Source organism: Grus americana, chromosome Z (genome assembly GCF_028858705.1).
Source record: "Grus americana isolate bGruAme1 chromosome Z, bGruAme1.mat, whole genome shotgun sequence".
In the NCBI taxonomy this organism is placed as follows: Eukaryota; Metazoa; Chordata; class Aves; order Gruiformes; family Gruidae; genus Grus; species Grus americana.
In genome coordinates this window covers 32267584-32286368 of record NC_072891.1, presented here as the reverse complement: position 1 = coordinate 32286368, position 18785 = coordinate 32267584, and the positions used below count along the sequence as shown (strand labels likewise).

The 18785-nt window shown below is 37.7% G+C and overlaps 1 protein-coding gene across 4 annotated transcripts in view; it reads right to left on the bottom strand.

Moving 5' to 3' along the window:
* The window catches only part of UHRF2 (ubiquitin like with PHD and ring finger domains 2), a 96218-nt gene that overhangs the window by 14599 nt on the left and 62834 nt on the right, over positions 1–18785 (bottom strand). For 3 of the 4 annotated variants that reach the window (XM_054809053.1, XM_054809055.1, XM_054809057.1), the window contains 4 exons: positions 13228–13414; positions 9140–9263; positions 8647–8754; positions 4608–4712 (listed from right to left, as the gene is read on the bottom strand). In XM_054809053.1, the coding sequence (XP_054665028.1) occupies positions 4608–4712; positions 8647–8754; positions 9140–9263; positions 13228–13414 (524 nt within the window). The remainder of the gene's footprint in view (positions 1–4607; positions 4713–8646; positions 8755–9139; positions 9264–13227; positions 13415–18785) is intronic. The other variant, XM_054809056.1, reaches the window with a different exon arrangement.

Here is an 18785-nt window from a genome sequence, read left to right as displayed (position 1 = left end):
AAGACATGCACCTACTATTTGACATTCATTTATCTCTATACATATAACTAGAATTTGCTACTTTCAAACCTTCTTTTATTTCCTGTGTTTAAATAAATGCTTAATATCACAAAAATTAATTTTTATAAAATCTATTAAGTCCAGCAGGCATCTCATAGTTTGACACAACAAAGATTAGTATAATTATGCTGATCCCTCAGATTTTATGAAGGGAACAGATTGATGATACTCCATATATTGCACTAATATGACTAATGTCTCTCGAAATGTATGAATTTCAGACAGTTTTTCAGTATGTTATGCATTCACAAACAGAAACCAAGGCCTATGTCCTTAACCTAAGTCACTATTCCTGACAGAATGCTTCTTTGAAAGCATGAAATATTGAAAGAAGAGCTAAATGGTGCTTTGCTAAGCAACACTAATTTCTACTTTTTAATCTGCTTTATCATCGTGTCAAATGGTTTCCTCAATGCTTTAGAAACAACCAAATATGCACAGTCTTGCAAATGAACTTTGGAAAAGCACAAACACAAGAGGTATAGACACAGATTCCACACCTCATTATGAAACAAGCTGACAAATAGGCAGATAAGACAGAGGAGACAATGAAGTTCAGAAAATAATGCAAGTAAGGTATTTTTTTAGTATTAATTAGCATTTTGTATGGACTGATAGCTAACAACATGGAATAACAGAAAAGACGGAGAGGAGATTGTTGCAGAATAGGAGCTGTCCTGCAAATCTGAAACACTGGTAAGAAGTAAGTATTAAAGCTACTGCCCTACAAATTACATCAAGTATGTCCTTAGTATTGGAGGTAGCAAAAGTGGACAAATAACACAGCTGAGTGAAAAGGAAGATATTTGGTAGCTATCATATAGTGAGAAATCCAAATTTTTTCACATTACATTAGAGCTCCAAGGAGGTCCCAAAACAGTAGGGCGCTTAGACCTTGGAAATGCGCCGGCTTTTGAAAACAGGAAGTTTCTTGATGTCAAGCATCAGGTTTTCAGCTACATTCTCAATCCAGATGACTCACAATAGAGAGACTCTCCATGTAATGGCTGTAATGAACTTGTTATACTGGATTCTCAGTACTATAAAACAGAGGTGGGAAAATCTGAAACTGTTCCCTTGGTAATGTATTCAGCATGGCATGGTAATTCAGAAAACTTATATAGGATACTACATCTCTCTTGTACCAAGGCTCATACTGGATTCAGATGACCCAGTTAAACCCAGCAAAATGGTTAAGAAAGAAGCAGGTCATACACACATACCTAGATAAATTGCTAGTCACAATGCTGTCTGGATATAAAACACTGACTCTGACATGAGGCTCCTGTTGCCACTTGACTTGGATTTAAAGCCATTTAAGAATGCAATTCACTACAGTACTGGCGCTGCACCCTTGGCACTGGTGGAACTGCTCAAGCGATTTCACTGTGCAATGCACACTAAGTAGAGGTTCTGAAATGCTGTATCCTCTTCACAGGGCTCCAGCAAATCCAGTGAGCTAAATGTTGTTTATTTGCAATTGGATTATTTCAAACAAGTGGAATAACAGTTGTACTGACACCTTGGAACTGATTACCCACACAAAAGATTAATGCAAAGACACAGAACATTTAAAATGGACAGCAAGCCATTTCATGAACTGGTTTGTGAATGCTATGTTCCAGACACTGAATGGGTTTGGTATAAAATATCAACGAACCTAAGAAATGAATATATTTGCCTGGTGTCCCTTTTGAGTGATTAGAGATGCTATTCTCTTTTATACTCTCAGAATCTGTTACAAGAGGATGTGAACGATCACAGTAGATATTATTCTCCGAGAGATTCTGAATCTCAGTTCAGAAATTTCCCATACGATCCTATATGTAAAAGCATTTAAAGAAGAAACAATGTTTGTTCAGATTAAACTAAGCACACCACACAATTTACCATCTTTACAACACTACTGCAACCCAGCAGAAACATGGATCTTGAAACTTTTGACAATAAACGGCAGTTCTAACCCTGATACATGAAAGCAATGACATAAAATACAAGGGCAATTTTTCAACACAAAAGTGAAATTTCTTCAGCTATTTGATTTGATGAACAGACAATTCAAAATACTTTTACCATGAACACTGTGATTGCATGAACACTGTGAACATCCAATATCTAGTTTTTAAATGTTAGCCTATTCTGAAATAATTCTTAGATTTTAAATTCCTGAAAGACTTCTCAATTTCTTCAGCTAATGTCCCTATTATGGTTACTAACAAGAACAAGACCAGGAGGTCAGCAATATTAACATATTCAAGACTCTAAAGCTAACTATTCTAATACTATATCTTAAATAGGTAAGCCATGTAACTTGTCACTAAAATTCAAGTTTAAATATTTATGAGAGAGAAATTAATATGCAAACACTTTATATACATGTAATTAAGAATGAGGTTAAGCTTCATGTGCAAAAAAATTTCACCCAATGCTCATTTTGTAAACTATGACTGTACCCCTTCTCAACCTTGAGGGTAGATCCTGTACTGGCAGAACTTGTCATTACAGAGCACTCCAATACATACAGAACAACCCAACCTGAGCAAAGTTGTGGACAAGTCTGGGTCTGCGGCATTGTAAGTTTCCAAAGGCACAGTGTAAAAACGGCATGATCTGAAAACTAGACAGTGAATTTTATTTCCTGCAATATATTTTTGCAATTATTTTACCCCAATAACGAACTGTTAATTTAAAGCCATAAGAGCATTAAGATGGCACATGTTCAGCACTGTGTATGAACAGTGCATAAAGTTTATAAACATAGAGTAGTAAAAGTCTTCAAAAATGTATTTATTTCTCAATTTTGTAAAACCTTACACACAAGTACCTACGTCATACCACTGAAATTCAAGTAAGAGTCCCCTCTTTTCTTGTTCTCGTACAATAAAGTGACTAGATGTGAGCAGAGGTTTTTATCTAAATTTTTAACCGGAAAGTTTAATTTGTGGAATGAGATACTGTACTTAGGATACTTCTAAATACAGAATTTGATTTTTCTGTGGATATTCTTATACGAGTTTAATTTCAACCTTCTCCAAAAAATCAGGAAAAATGGAAGGAAATTGGGAAATAAAATCTGGCATATTAAAAAAGAACTGAAGAAAAGCTAATTCCAAAAATGCACCTGGAAAAAAAATAGTTCTGCCTTGTACTCTTAGTTTAGAGAATAGCAAGAAAGCTGACGTTCATACAAACTTTTAGGGTATCTTCTGCAATATTTCTCCCCAACTATGCCTCTTCAAAATTATATATGTCATCTAGACTATAACACTGCTTAGGTATCCACAAAAACTCATGATCACAACATCACTTAGGTAAACTGGAAAAGACATGCAAAGGATCCAATTAAGTTTATTAAATATTTTGAATTGAATAATTACAGCAGCAGAAATAAGGGGACATCAGTATCACCACCACCAAAAAAAAAAAAAAAAAAAAAGGGAGTCTGCAGCATCCCAACATAGCAGGTACAACTACTGGGCAACACTGTTGTTAGTATCCACTGGCTAAGGGTCCTAGAGCTTGGGCTGGGGTTGACTCTAAGGACGTAGTAATGTAACCCAATACCAAGTACCTCCTCATGTTCCTTGTTCAAAAGGAGACAAAGTATTGCCTTCAAAGGCAATACTCTGCAGCAGCTGGTAGGTGCTGTTGTCAAAGAAAATATTACATTCTGATGCTATTTCAGATGCTTGTTTCTTTCTCCAGTGCCTTTTTCCTTGTGATTAGCAGCTATGCATGTTTTAAAAACATGGATTGCTTACTGCTTTATCCTTCGCCTGGTGCATTCCACCTGATAGAGCAGAACTGCAGGAAGGGATGTACCCTGTGTAAACATTATTTAATTGCAGAAAACAGTAATCTATTCATAAATTAACGTTGGTCGACATCATGAGATGAAAGTTGGATGCAGTTATTGTTTTGTTTAGCAGCATAATTGATTTTGTTGCTGTACTTAGATGTTAACATCAAAGTAGATTTTTTTTTCCAGCGCCATTGGGAATCATAATACAAGATATTGAGACTTTCCTAAGAAGTTCTGTAAGTGCTCATCAGTAGGAGTCAAGAACCTTCAGAACTTCATAGAATCAAGTAACATGTACCTTTTATTCTTGCTTCATTAAAAGAAATATATCACATATGCAGAAACACAACAAACCCAAAGGAAGAAGCATCTATCTGTCTTGAAAGCTATAAAAATCATAAACCATATTATTTGCATATAATTACACTATCAGATTTTAAATAATACTAAATTCAAACTCTGAAAGTGTACTGAAATTTAACTACCCTAAACAACGTAAAATCCAGTTGTAATTGACATATTTTGCTTAGGTGTAAGTATGAGCATAAGCATGCTTTAAGAAAGATTTGCTTCAATATTTCTCCCCAAAATACTAAGAACTATTCAGTTTGTTATCAATAGCAGTTAATTTTTTCACAGTCATATTTGCATAAGCATTAGTTTTAGGATCAACAAACATAACTCTACCTTTACAAACATTGATAACGTTAGAACAGCAAAACTGTTGCTTGCATAAATGACATACCACTTCATCTTCAAATCCTCCAGCTAATACAAGTGAATAAGCTCCATCATTACTGCGTCCATGGATTCCACCCACATGTGGTCTGTGAACACCTGCTTCACTCACCTGGCAACAGAAAGAAGCCAGTTTCTAGCATTTTTTTCAAACAACCAGCCATCTACAATCACTTTTAACCATCAACTTTCTGCTTAAAATATTGTACAGTTGTGTCTGTGTGAATAGTTAATGTAAGACTACCATTAAAGGTGAGAATTCCACTTGTTTTTAAGTAAGAAAAGCCAAAAGTAAGGATACCCAAAAAACGGAAGGGACAATGTAGGACAGTGGTGATACTGGAAGATGACACTTTATTCTTCGGGAAAATTCTCCACAATTCTTTCCATAAGCAGTATTTAAGACTGTACTCACTGCAATACTCCACTTGCACAGTTTAGAACAATCCAAAGCAGATGGAGATCTGCCAGTTTGGTAGCATTTTACAATTTTTAACTAAGGAAGATCACAGTGACCTGCGTAAAGATCATTTTGTCAAGTACTATTAAGGTAACACACCATAAATGTGACCAGTGCAGAGGAATATTACCACACTGCCTACGGAAACAGAAGAAACCATTGCAACAATGTATAGATCATAAGCTAGTTCTCCAGCCAGGAAAACTGTCTAATGAATGTACAACTAAGCTGCAACCAGACCACCTGACAGCTGCAGCTGTACCATAAACTGTCAACATCATTGAAGTCTGCTGGAACACTTCTCCTACAAAAATTTTTTTAATAATTTTTTTCAAACTACCAAATTATATTTAAAAAAACCCCAAACTTTTATGAATAAAAAAGAAGATACATTATCTATTTTCTCAGTATGTGATGCCAAAAGTACTATTGATAACATGAAGGTTCCCAGCAGAAAATCAATTAGGATCCTACCTTCCAATCTTCCTTCAGACCTTGACTTTGACTTTTTTTCTCATTCTGCCTCTCCCACTCCTGAATTCCTTTTCTCAACCTGAACTCCTTTTCCATGAAAGTTTACATTCTTCTGCTACAGTCTTACACTTTCATAATACATCAGAACAAAGCTCCAGCTGACCAAAAATGCTGTCTCTAACAACAGACAAGAGCTGTGCACAGTATGAAAACTATGCAAGGACACAATACTTCCTTGCACCATGTCTCAGCATCCATTCAACTGTCTGTTGCTCAGACTTCCTAAACTACTTAAAACTTTTGGATTCATAGTACCAAGAGAGAAGAGAGTTGACAGTAATACCACTTGCCATATGAACTAGTACTACTTTCGTTCATTTTGAAGTGGGCAGCTGATCTTTTTTTTTTGATGACCCCTTTCTGCATTACAAAAGCATGTATATTCATCCCTAATCCCTTTTTTCATATTGTGCGTCATTTTGTAGCCATTTATACAACACCACATTTTCAACATTCTTCCAGAATGAAAAGTCTTTCCAGTTGAATGAAACCCACTCCATTCCTTTAATCATCCTGGTTCTGGTTCATAATAATATATCTTATTTTCCTGACCCTTCCTTTCACAATAATTTAACACTTGATTTATTTTTTGATCACTTTTAGGTATTAAGAAGATGTATTTTCAAAACTAGCTATTAGAAGATCTCTTTCCTAAATAAGTAGCTGCTGAAAGCCCATTATAAACTATATAATTAGAACTGTTCCCTACTCCGTGTTTACTATCCACAACAACTTAGCGCTCTCACCTAACTTTATCAGCTATTTGCCCATTTTTCCAGACCATTTATGAGCATGCTGAATAAAAAGGGCCCACAATTGTGCTCATCTTTCCTGCAGTATCAAACATTCTTTCATTCATTCCTCCCTCCCTTCTTTCATTTCCAGGTTTTATCACTTAAATTTAGGGTTTTGGTAGGTGATTCACCCCAAAGATGAACTCTGGTAAGTAACTCATGCCAAAGATGCTCTTCAGATGCTCTGTCCAGAAGCAATACTTAGTCAATTTCCTTCTAGGGAAAAGAGAGTTTGTGTCATAAAAAACTATGCAAATCAGAAATAAAGAAACTACAGTCTCTAAATTCTCACAGATTTGCTGAGACAAACTCATTTCTCATACAAAAGACTAGTCATATGAGAAACAAAAATATAATTTAACTTTCTACGTAGAAAACATTTCAATCTTTAAAAAAAACCAAAGATGAAGTATTTCATTTGTACCCAAAATTAAATAATTATGTAGAAATGGTAATTGCTTGTTGATATCTAGTCCACACACATTATATATAAAAATTGGCGTTCTCAGCTTAATTTTCTGACAAAAGGAGTGCTCTAATTATGTTTCTTTTTTCTACCGGCATTGGAAATATTTGAAAACTTCTAGCTTTTGTGTTACGAATGGAATTCCTAGCAAAAGGTGAACTAATAATTTCAATTATTGTTGAAGCAGTGAACAAAAAGCTTGATTTTGAGATTTTAAGTTTGCATAACTGATTTTAGAAGCTTCTCTTACTTATGAGACTTTACTTAATCTGGAAGCCAACAAAAAGATAACTATTTTAATTCCCTTCACAAAAACATTCTTCAAACACAGGAGAGATCAACAAAATATCCCAAAGAATGAAAACTGGATTTTCCTCTTAAGCAAGTCATTTTGTATAAAATAGTATGGTATGATGAACAGCATAAGTTTACATTACAAACTTAATTTGCTTCATCTAAGGCTTGTATTGATGGTAGCGATGACAATGGACACCAATTTGAGAAAGGATCAGAAGAACTAGTTTAGGTTTCAGCACTGGTTTAGGTTTCAACTGCTTCACTGTGATTTCTACAAAGGTAAGAAAATGAAAACTGTTGCTAAGGGGATAATGTCTGTTGCTAACCATATCAGCCGTAAAACTTGCATGGCCTTCCAAATCCAGAATTCTTCACACAGTACTGGAAGACACCACCGTCAGAGGAAAACTGCCTGCTAAGTGTTCGCTGCTACCAATTGAATAATAAAACATCTGTTTTCCACTCATGAGAAAGGAGGTGATGAAAAGTTCAGAAAACAAATCAGAAGAGGCTTTTGATTCTTGGCTAACCCTTCCTCAAGCAGTTAAAAAAATCCTGTTTCTATTCTTCCAAATATGATGGACAACATTCAATTACAATCCTTTACACATGCAAGAGACAAAGAACTAACTGATTTCGTAAAGAGGTATGTATTTCCTTGACTAAAAATAACAATAAAAAAACCAAAGATAAACCAAAAATCAGTGCTATCAGATAAGGCTGGGGGAAAAGGAAGCACGTTTACAGTTTGCTGGACACTTCAAAGCCACAAAAAATCAGTACTGGCACAAAATTAAGCTGTCCCATCCTCCCTGCTTTGTTTTTTCCTGCCCCTCTGAGTATTGGCACTGTGCTTATATAAACAAAATGTGAAAGGGACTGAGAAAATTAGCTCTCCTCCTACCCCAGATGGGATTATTTTTCTGCCAATTTCTTTACCAATCTAGTTTATCATAAAGCCTAAGAAATACTTGCAACAGAAAATGAGACAGTGCAAGAAACAACAAAGGCTGAATGGACAGCTAATTTCAGTTGCAGTGCAGGCTTACACTGGTTTAAGCTGTTCATCAGCCTAAAAGAAGATTTGGACATCCATTACTATGACCAAAAAAACCCAACAGGGAGTCAATTTACAGTGATACTATCTAATGTTTTCAAAATCTACTGTCTACATCTCCTAAGTGGAATAATCAGTCCATGTGAAGTACATTTCAGAAAATACTTGACTCTATTCACTAAGTATCCCACTTAGAATTTTAACATGTGAAATTTCTTTATCCTAATGACAACAGACTTCTTACTAAGCTGTATTGTAAAATCAGTGTATTTCAACCTTAACTAATATCAGTATCACTTCCAATATTAGAATCATAATGTGTTTGCTTTATTTAGTCCTGGTAAAAATGGCAACTGTAAATTAAAATTATTTTAGTGGCCAACCCATTCATTATTACTCTTTCTTACTTCAACTACAGCCAATACTGAAACAACATACCTGAACTCTGAACTTCCAGGTTGTCCCAACAGGAACACCAGGTATAGGTCCATAATGATTTGAAGGAACAATAGTGCATTCCTTAGTGCGACCAACACAGGCCATGCCCTAAAAATATATCAGACAAAATGAATTAGTATTAAGATATTGAAGACTATTTGCAAATTCAATGCACAAATCAAGAAATCAGATCACTATAACAAATACATACTTTAAAATATGTTAACAATTGTTAAAAGGAATGTTAATTATGTAATATGTGTTTATGGGTTTGGGGGAGGGATCTGGGTTTTGTTTTGTTTTGTTTTTACCTCTAGTCACCTTAATTCTTCCACTGCTTTAACTGTCAGTAGATAGTGGGCAGGATTAAACATTGTATTATTGTCTGTGCAACCCAGTACTGAATTTTGTGTAGTGCATATATAAGTAGAATTATAGATGTAGCACATACATGAACAATCAGAGTAACAGCTATTTCTAAAATACACTCTACCTTGCCCCAGTCTCTCTGGCTTTCAGTACTGGCAGATGGCATCTTTGCTTTCTTTTTACTCTGTTTGAGCTTTTCTCCAGCCTTTACAACTTCATTAGAATCATTTTTGCAGGAAGGACAATACCTAAAAAAAGGTTTTAGTAAATTCTCAATTACTTCATAATAATGGCAATACATTTCTTGTAGCCAAAATAGTGTCAATTTGTTTATCTTGACTGAATATTTCAAGCTAGCAAACATATACCAGTCTTAAGCAGCTGAAGCCTATGGCTTAAAAAATGAACCCAACAGGAACAAATACTGTCAACTTTTAAAAAAGGGCATTTCAATATCTTTGAAGGTAGAGTGTTAGAGGCAAAACATTTAACTATTCTTTCTCACATGATATGTGAGAGGTCCCCATTTCTCCTGTATTCTCTCTTCATTCTGTTCTGTCTCATTTAGATCATGTAAAGAAGACGACAGCTGAGATTAGAGTACGCTGCCAATGAGTACTCGTGGTTTGTTTTTAGGTCCTGCCCACTCTACCCTTATTTTTTCTTCTAGTGCAATAAATTTCACTGCAGACTGCTGAATGTCAAACAAAGCCAAGGTATCATGTAATGTGTGTAGACACACACACACGCATACACTCACTCCACAACACTGAATCCACTTGGACAATAACGCTGACACTCATTCCAGCTAACACAAAGCCATCCTGGTAGGAAAGTAGGAGATACTAGTATGCAGTGACTACAGAGGGAGAGAAAGGATTATACTGGTACTTTTGCTGCTCCTAATAACATTTTTATCCCACTCCAGGAATACCAATGCAAAGGCAATTCTCCATGTTTCTGGCTCCCATGGGCCAGGTTTGGCCCATACGCACTAGTTAAGGAAGCCTGATATACACTAACATTGTTAGCCTACTTTAGATAACTACCACAAGTATTACTACTACTACTGTTTTGGATTTATTAAGTAACTTTTGTATGTGGATATGAATAGAAGAATTAATGATTAATGTCCACAGGAACAGATTTCACTATATCAATAAAGAGTGTAAAACTGTTAAGACAATGAAACTATGTAGATAAAGAGAAATTAAAAATAATACGAGATGCTGAAATTGTCTAACATTAAGACTTTGAATGATATTATAATTGTTTAAAAAAAGAGTATGCAATGACCAGTTAAAAAAAGGAACATGACATAATGCAAATTCACAAGGTGAATTAACCTTGGCATTCCCTGTTTGTTGAACAGGGTAACCATATTACCTTAATATTTTTTAAGCTGAGTTTTGTCTGGATTATTAAATACTGTTTTGCATATAGAGTGGCTTAATCTCTGCAAGAGAAATCCTTTTATCATCCTTTCTCTAACTGTAGGTTTAGCCCCTGTAGAGAGTTTGCCAAATTTTACACTACAAAAATACTGAACGGAATTTTTTCCACTTCTAAAACAAACAAAATCTGTCAAGAAGTTAAGGATCAGACAGCCATGACTCTTTGCTAGCTTGCAAGAAGGAAGAACACAGACCTCCTCTTTGGTAGGAGACACTGCTTTGCCCAGTGTAACTACACTCCTTCTACATATGATCAAGCATTAAGACTGCACAGGGCTGGCATCACTAAAGTATCCCAAAATTAACTGTCAGAAGCCAGCTCTGTAACAGTACCTCTCCCACCCAGTGACTTTATCCACAGATGCAGCTATCTACTTACATGAATAAATCTTTAAGCCTCCTTTTGTTACACAGCAAACAAAAACAAGTTAAGAAGCTTAACAGCCATTTTCCAAGACATTTTAATTATATGAATTAAATTTCCACTACTTGTGGAAATTCGTAATTTTTTGGCCAGAAACGTAAGTGGAAGGGTCTAAAAGTGCACTTAACATATGAGCTGAGACTCTAAAAAACTATGTTCTTTGTCAATTTAATTCTTGTGTGGTTATCCACAGAGCACTGAATCTTCTGTATAGAGGAAAACAGTCCTGGGGAACTATGCAGTGCAGTTATCATGATATTATTGGAAGAGGGTAGGGAGATCAGAGCAGTAATGGATACACTTTGCAAAAACTTCTATTCTTCAAATTTTCCCTGTAGCTCTCTGAAATAGAAGTGGCATAACTCATAAGAATGTTTCGTAAGAAGCTTTTGAAAAATAATGGGTGCCAGTGAAGACTAAAACACTTATATCTATTCTAAAAAATCATTTGAAGCACCCAGCAGGCCAAGATAATTTTAGCACAGTACCTAAACCAAAGAGACACTGATGGCTGGTGAGATTTCAGTATCAGTATCTTGACCTGCCCATCAAACCTACGTATTTGAGGGTGTAGAAGAAACCAGAGAGAATAAATTGTTTTCAGGGTAGAACAAAGGATTTGGGGGTTTTCTTGGAGGGGGTCACATATATTTACTTTATCAGAAAATCTCCTGTGACTAGTACTGGAAAACAGATGGACTTTACTGTTGCTGGAGTACTGGATTAGAGCTAGTTCTGAGAGTAAGGGGCAACTGAAGAATGGATGGGCCAAACAGACGTGTACTTCCAGACAGATGGTCTCACTGAATATATTGAATGAAGTCAAAAAAGAACTTGTCAGCTGCTATATCCAAAGGTCAGGTGTAATCAGGTAAGAATACTGCTTAGGGACTGCAGTCAGTAAGAAACCAGTTGTGAGCTGAGAATGGTTTCCAACACATGACATCAACTCACTTATGTGGACAAGTAGTAGGAAGCAAGAAGATGTCAATGCACAGAAGACCAGTCTGCCTTGACAGTAGAAAACCTGGGGATAGTTCAGACTAACATGCTGTGTAATAAACACTGCTGAATAAAGACTGTAATAATTTTACATATGCAATAAGTAGAAGGCACAAATAATATTCAAATAAATGCTATTTTTAGTTCCAATGACCATATATATTTCTAGTAGGTACTGAAAATATTTTTGGATAGTGTTTCAAGCCAGCAGTTCCTTCAAAAACAGTGAATACAAGTCTTCCCAGTGCAGAAGTTTAATGAAAAAAAGATCAACTTCCAACAACAGTATCCCTGTGGCCAAATGTACACACTGAGAAATACCTATCAATGTTCACATCTCAATCACTAAATCACACATTGGCATAAACACAGAAGGAGTTCAAAAGAAACACAATGTCCGAGAAAATACGCAGACCATTAGGCACTGACCAATAAACAAACCTACTATGGAATCCACTATGATACAGGAGATTAAGTTATTTATTTCCAGAGAATGTTAAAACTTCCAAAGCACTTACACAGATTTCAAGTAAAATTTAATCCCAAAGAGATTCCATAAAATGTATCCATAGACATCTTAGACATTTACTGATGTCTATGTAATGGAAAACTTTATTAGAATAAAGTTCTATTTATTATTCATTTATAAAGGATTAGCATCTCATGTAAATCACAGGCAGGCGACAAATACACTGTAAATTGCAGATAACTAATAAAGACAAAAAATGGTACAGAGCCCAAGATAATTTAATGGGCTGCTACTAGGTCCATGCAGATTCACTTCAAAAGACAATTATCTTGATTTAACAATGCCAGTTAGCTTGGTTTTCCTGCTGGCAGAACCAGGGACAGCAGAAATGAAGAGTAGTAACAAGGTGGTGGTCCTCCCACAGCAGAAGAAATAAATGGAGTAGAGGCAATGAGAAGGCACAGGAAGGGCACAGGGGCAGCAACATAGAGGACGAAGTGAAAGAAAAGGGTGAGCATAAAAGAACTGTTCAAGCTTCACTGCTTGAACAAAATTAAAAGGCTGTGGAACAACCACTGTTGATAAACACAACTAGATCAGATAATCTCACAGAAGATCATAATGATCATAATGAATAAAGTTAACATACCAGTTTTGAAACTCCATAATGGTCATTAAAGCTTACTATCCCTTGTGAATGATTTAAAAGAATTACCTTGACAGAAAACATAAGGCTTATATTAAGTAGATGGATGAAAAACACAGCAGAATTAAAAAAAAATCTTCAGTACTCTCTCTCGCAACAAAAAGATACCATGTATAGAATGGCAAGATAGATAAGTAAATCATCCTTGTATATTTACCAGTCCTCATCTTCTGGTATCTTGCTTAAGGGAGGGTTCAGGCAGTATATATGATAAGCCATATTACATTCATCACACAGGAGTTGCATGTGAGCATCCTGTTTTCCACCACACAAATAACACGAACAAAAACGGCACTCCTTATCTGGATCAGCCCTACAGTGCTTGCATTCAGGGCCACTTTTTCCTGTCAAAAACAAAGAAAAAGTCAAATGCAATGTATCTGAGAAAAGTGCATTACTGTATCTACAGGAAAAAATATTTCTGCACATGAACACTGCCCTCTTGAAAATTCTTTTTTTCTTACAATGAGATATTTGACTAGGCTAATGGGATTTCTTCTGCTGTATAAACAAGCAGTAAAGAAAATGACTAATCAGAAGCTTCTCTTATTTCCTCCCCTCCCGCTCCCAACATGCCACTTGCACACTCTCCCTACAGATGGAGCCTTGCACATTCTCTAGTTGGAGAGTCATGAAGGAATTCCAATTAGGTAACTAGTAACAGTCAAATGAAGATGAAACTACAATTTGGAACAGCTCTCTTCCCCTTAAGTTAAATTTACAGTTCGATAGAAGAATTAGTAGTCTGAGACCACAGGCAACCCCAAATCAGTTTGTTTTACACACAAACACTAACTTTCTGTTTAAGCTCACTTGTAAATTTGGTCCCACGAACCTCATTGTGAAACAAAACCATTGGCATTGGTTACTCAATCAGGGAAAAAACGCTTTTATAAAAGAGAAAAACATTTAGTAGCCTGAACTGGATATGAAAGAGGAGAGGGAAGAAACACTGAATACTTGTTGCAAGAATTAACACTTACAGGAGAAATGTCTGAAATAAGTACAAGGTCCAGAGAAATGAGACCTCAGAAAATAACTTGATCACAGCCCAAAGAATTCCAACATTAAAAGAAAAAAATTTCATTTATATGTTCCATGAAAAAGTCATCTAGAAATGCTATGGAAGCAAATTTGAACTTAAACTAGTTTAATACAATAATTGAGTACTTCCAAACTTCCCTAGATACAGTATTTTATCTCAAAGAAGTAACTGACTTTGAATCAGAAGACAAGGAAAACTGGAAAGACTATTTGCAAGTTTGGAGTTGGAATTAGGAAGATGGAGAATTTAAACACCTGGGATAATAGAGAGAACGTTTTTCTTAATGTTTAGAATGGGCCAGAAAATGTTCTTTTGAGTACCATAATAACCAAAATAACCCCAGGTTATAGATGTTCAGAAACTGAAACAACTGGAATACCAACACTTGGGATAAATTTTCTTGTAAATCCATAGGCAAACTATCTGAGGAACTTCTGAACTGCTTGACAATGTCCATGAAAAAGGGCAACTGGCCTAGAAGGACAGTGTGATAAGGACAGACAAATTTATTCCTGTCATAATCTTTGCCAAAAATACTCAAAAGTCTTTAGGCATACAAAAAAATAACACTTTCATTCTCTGGGACAAAACCTTACTGAGTATGTCCATGATGTCACAAGCAAGTTCATTAATAAGGAATTTGAAAAGCAGCCCTGCTACAGAAATGAAAACAAACAAATCCCCCGCAAAACCCCTGTAGAGCCCTTCAGAGGCAGCATCAACTTCAGATTCTTCCACAGGTGCTAAGCAGACAGAATATTAGACAAAAAAAGAAGGGCACAAGCAACAAATTGTAATATTTAAGAAAACACTGTCTGTTCCCATGAAAGATTTAACCCTAAGGAAAACACAGAATTATTTCCATACTAAAGGACTGCTGCCTTTTGATACATTTTTGGGGGAGACTAGAATTTGTCAAACCCCAAACATGAAGAACTACCCCAAGTTTCAGTGACTAGCATAAGAGAACAATATTCAAGGACAAGCTTCCATCTTCTTAGCTTTATTTTTCATTTTTCTTCACCATGAGTAATTTCTAAGTTGCTGCCTTCAGAAGCTGTATAGCTTACCAGTTCCTTCTAAGTTAGTTTCCTTGAATAACACAAGCAATCAAAGTAAATATTTCTTTTATAAGTTGATTCTTGAGTAGAAAGATGAGGTGGATCCCTGACGTATCCAGAGGAGTTCTAGATACTTACACATTTTTCCAAGTGTAATGAGAAGGAAAGGAATGACTAAGGTTTTGCAGAAATCTCCCCATCCCCCCGTTCCTTCTGAGGAAAAATTTGTCCTCCCAACTGAATAGACTTTAAAGAAAATTTGATCCACACGGATCAGTGTAAAATCTCTGTGGAGAGAAACTCCAGACTGAAACTATTATAAGAAAAAGGGATTAGAATGCCAAGTATTGTGCTATATCTGCAGTCTTTCTGGAGGACCTTGAAGAATACTTTTATGTTCAGAGGTGGAACAACTAGACTTAGAGAAGGAAGAGCATGGAGTTCTGAGTAACAAAGAAGAGTCAGGGGCTGCTGATGTATTAGGAACCAACAGGGAAACACCTGTAAAATGCCTCAAAGGAATTAGGGCTTTTTGCTCTAAAAAGGTGACACGGTCAATAGCCCAACTGAAATGTCTCTACATCAATGCATGTAGCATGGGCAACAAGGAGAACGAGCTGGAAGCGACCGCACAGCTGGAAACCTATGATCTAATCACTATCGCTGAAACCTTGTGGGACAAGTCACATGAGTGGAGAGCTGCAGTCGATGGCTACGAACTGTTCAGGCAGCACAGGCAAGGAAGGAGGGGTGGAGGGGTTGCCCTCTATGGACTGATAGCACAAAGCTGCCTTTGAAAAACAGCATTAACAGGTTGAGAGCTTGTGGGTGAAAAATAGCGGCCAAGCCAACAAAGGAAACCTCATGGTTGGAGTCTACTACCAGCCACCCAACCTAGGCAAGTCTGTTGATGAAGTGTTCTTACTTCAACTGCAGGAAGCATCACACTCGCAGGCTCTGATCCAGCTGGGGGACTACAGTCACCCTGACATCTGCTGGAAAAGCAGCACAGCAAGCTGTAGGCAGTCCAGGAGACTCTTGGAGTCCATCGAGGGTAATTTCTTAATCCAGGTGACAGACAGCCCAACCAAACGAGAAGCAGTACTGGACCTGTTGCTTACCAACACAGAATAACTGATTACAGAGGTCAAGATCAGCGGCAGTTTGAACCGCAGTGATCATGCCCCAGTGGAATTCACAATCTTGAGGGGTACAGGCCAGGTGAAGAGTAAATTCAAGACCTTGAATTTTAGGAGAATGAACTTTCAGTTGTTTAGGGAATTACAGAATGGGAGCTCCCCCTGGAAACTGCTCCCAGGGATAAAGGAGCAGAACAGAGCTGGCAGACCTTTAAGGACATTTTTCTTAGAGCACAAGAGCTCTCAATTCCCATGTGTAAGCAATCAGGCAAGGAGCGCAGGAGACCAGCATGGCTGAGTAAGGATCTCCTGGTCAAATTAAAGCATAAGAAAGAAATGCACAGGCAGGGGAACCAGGCACACGTATCCTGGGAACAATATACGGATGCTGCCCAGTTGTGTAGGGATGGGATCAGGAAAGCTAAGGCACAGTTGGAGCTGGATTTGGCAAGGGATGCAAAGAACAATAAGAATGGCTTCTTGTCCCGGTTTCGGCAGGGATTGAGTTACTTTTCTTTCTGACAGCTGGTGTAGTGCTGTGATTTGGATTTAGGATGAGAACAATGTTGATAACACACTGATGGTTTTAGTTGTTGCCAAGCAGTCAAGGACTTCTTGGCTTCTCATACTGCCCTGCCAAAGAGAAGGCAGGGGGCATCCAAGAAGCTGGGAGGGGGCACAGCCAGGGTAGCTGACCCAACCCGACCAAAGGGATATTCTATATCATACATCATCATGTTCCATTTCTAACTGGGCAGCTGGGGGTCTTGCGCAGCATCAACTTCGGAGTGATGGCGTTTGTCTTCCAAAGTAAGCATTACGTGTGATGGATCCCTGCTTTCCTGGAGATGGCTGAACACCTGCCTGCCCGTGGGAAGCACTGAAGGAACTCCTTGTCTTGTTTTGCTTGCACATGTGGGCTGGGAGGCTGGGCAGCTGGGGGCCTTGTGTAGCATTGACCACAAGTGATAAGAAATTGTGCTGTTCATCACTTGTTTTGTTTTTATTATAATTATTTTCCTTTTGGTGTTTATCCTATTAAATTGTTTTTATCTCAATCCATGAGTTTTCTCATTTTCACCCTTCTCATTCTCTCCCCTGTTCCAGTGGTGGGGAAGGTAGTGAGCGAGCTGCTGCATGGTGCTTAACTGCCAGCCAGGGCTAAACCATGACACTTCTACAGGTATGTTGATCAGAGAAGGAAGATTAAAGAAAATGTACCCACTCCCTCATCCCCTCTTTGCCCCATAAATGAGACAGAAGAACTAGGGACAACCAACATGAAGGCTGAGGTACGCAGCAATTTTTTGCCTGTTTTCACTGGTAATGTCTCTTCCTACATCTCTCAAGTTCCTGAACTTCAAGGCAGGGACTGACAGAATTAAGTCTCTCCCACTGTAAGAGAAGATCAGGTGGATCATTTGAGGAACCTGAACATACACAAGTCCATGGGATTCAGTGAGATGCATCCAAGGGTGCTGAGGGAATTGGCTGATGTAGTTGGCAAGCCACTCTCCACCATATCTGAAAAGTCATGGCAGTCAGGGAAAGTCCCCAGTGACTGGAGGAAATATTGCACCTCTTTTTAAAACAGGGTAAAGGAAGACCCTGGGAACTACAGACCAGTCAGCCTCACATCAGTGCCCAGTGAGATCACAGAACGGAGACTCTTGGAAGAGATGTAAAAGCATATGGAAGAGAGGGAAGTGATGAAAGACAGCCAGCATGGCTTCACCAAGGACAAATCATGCCTGACTGATCTAGTGGCCCTCTACAATGGACTGACTGCATCAGTGGACAAGGAAAGAACTACGGACATCATTTACCTGGACTTCTGTAAGGCCTTTGATTTGGCCGCTCACAACATTCTTGCTGCTAAATTGGAGAGATACGGGGTTGATGGATGAATATAAGATGGATAAGGACTTGGTTGGACAGCTGCATCCATAGAGTGGATGGTCCACATCCAGTGGCTCGATATCCACATGGAAACCAGTAACAAGCAGTGTCCCACAAGGGTCCATTCTGGAACCAAAACTATTTAATATCTTCATAAATGACAGATAGTCGGATTGAGTGCACCCTCAGAAAGTTTGTGGATGTCGAAGCTGAGTAGTGCAGTTGATACACCAGCGGGAAGGGATGTCATCCAGAGAGACCTTAACAGGCTTGAGAGGTAGGCCCATGTGAACCTCATTAAGTTCAACAAGGCCAAGTGCAAGGTCCTGCACAGGACAATCCCCAATATCAATACAGGTTGGGGAAGAATGGATTGAGAGCAGCCTTGTGGAGATGGATTTGGCAGGTCAGAAAGCCAATCGTACCCTGGGCTGTATAAAACAAAGCATGACCAGCAAGTCAAGGGAGATGATTCTGCCCTTCTACTTCACTCTCATGAGACCCCACCTGGAGTAATGCATCCAACTCTGGGGTCCCCAGTACAAGACAGACATGGACTTGTTAGAGCAAG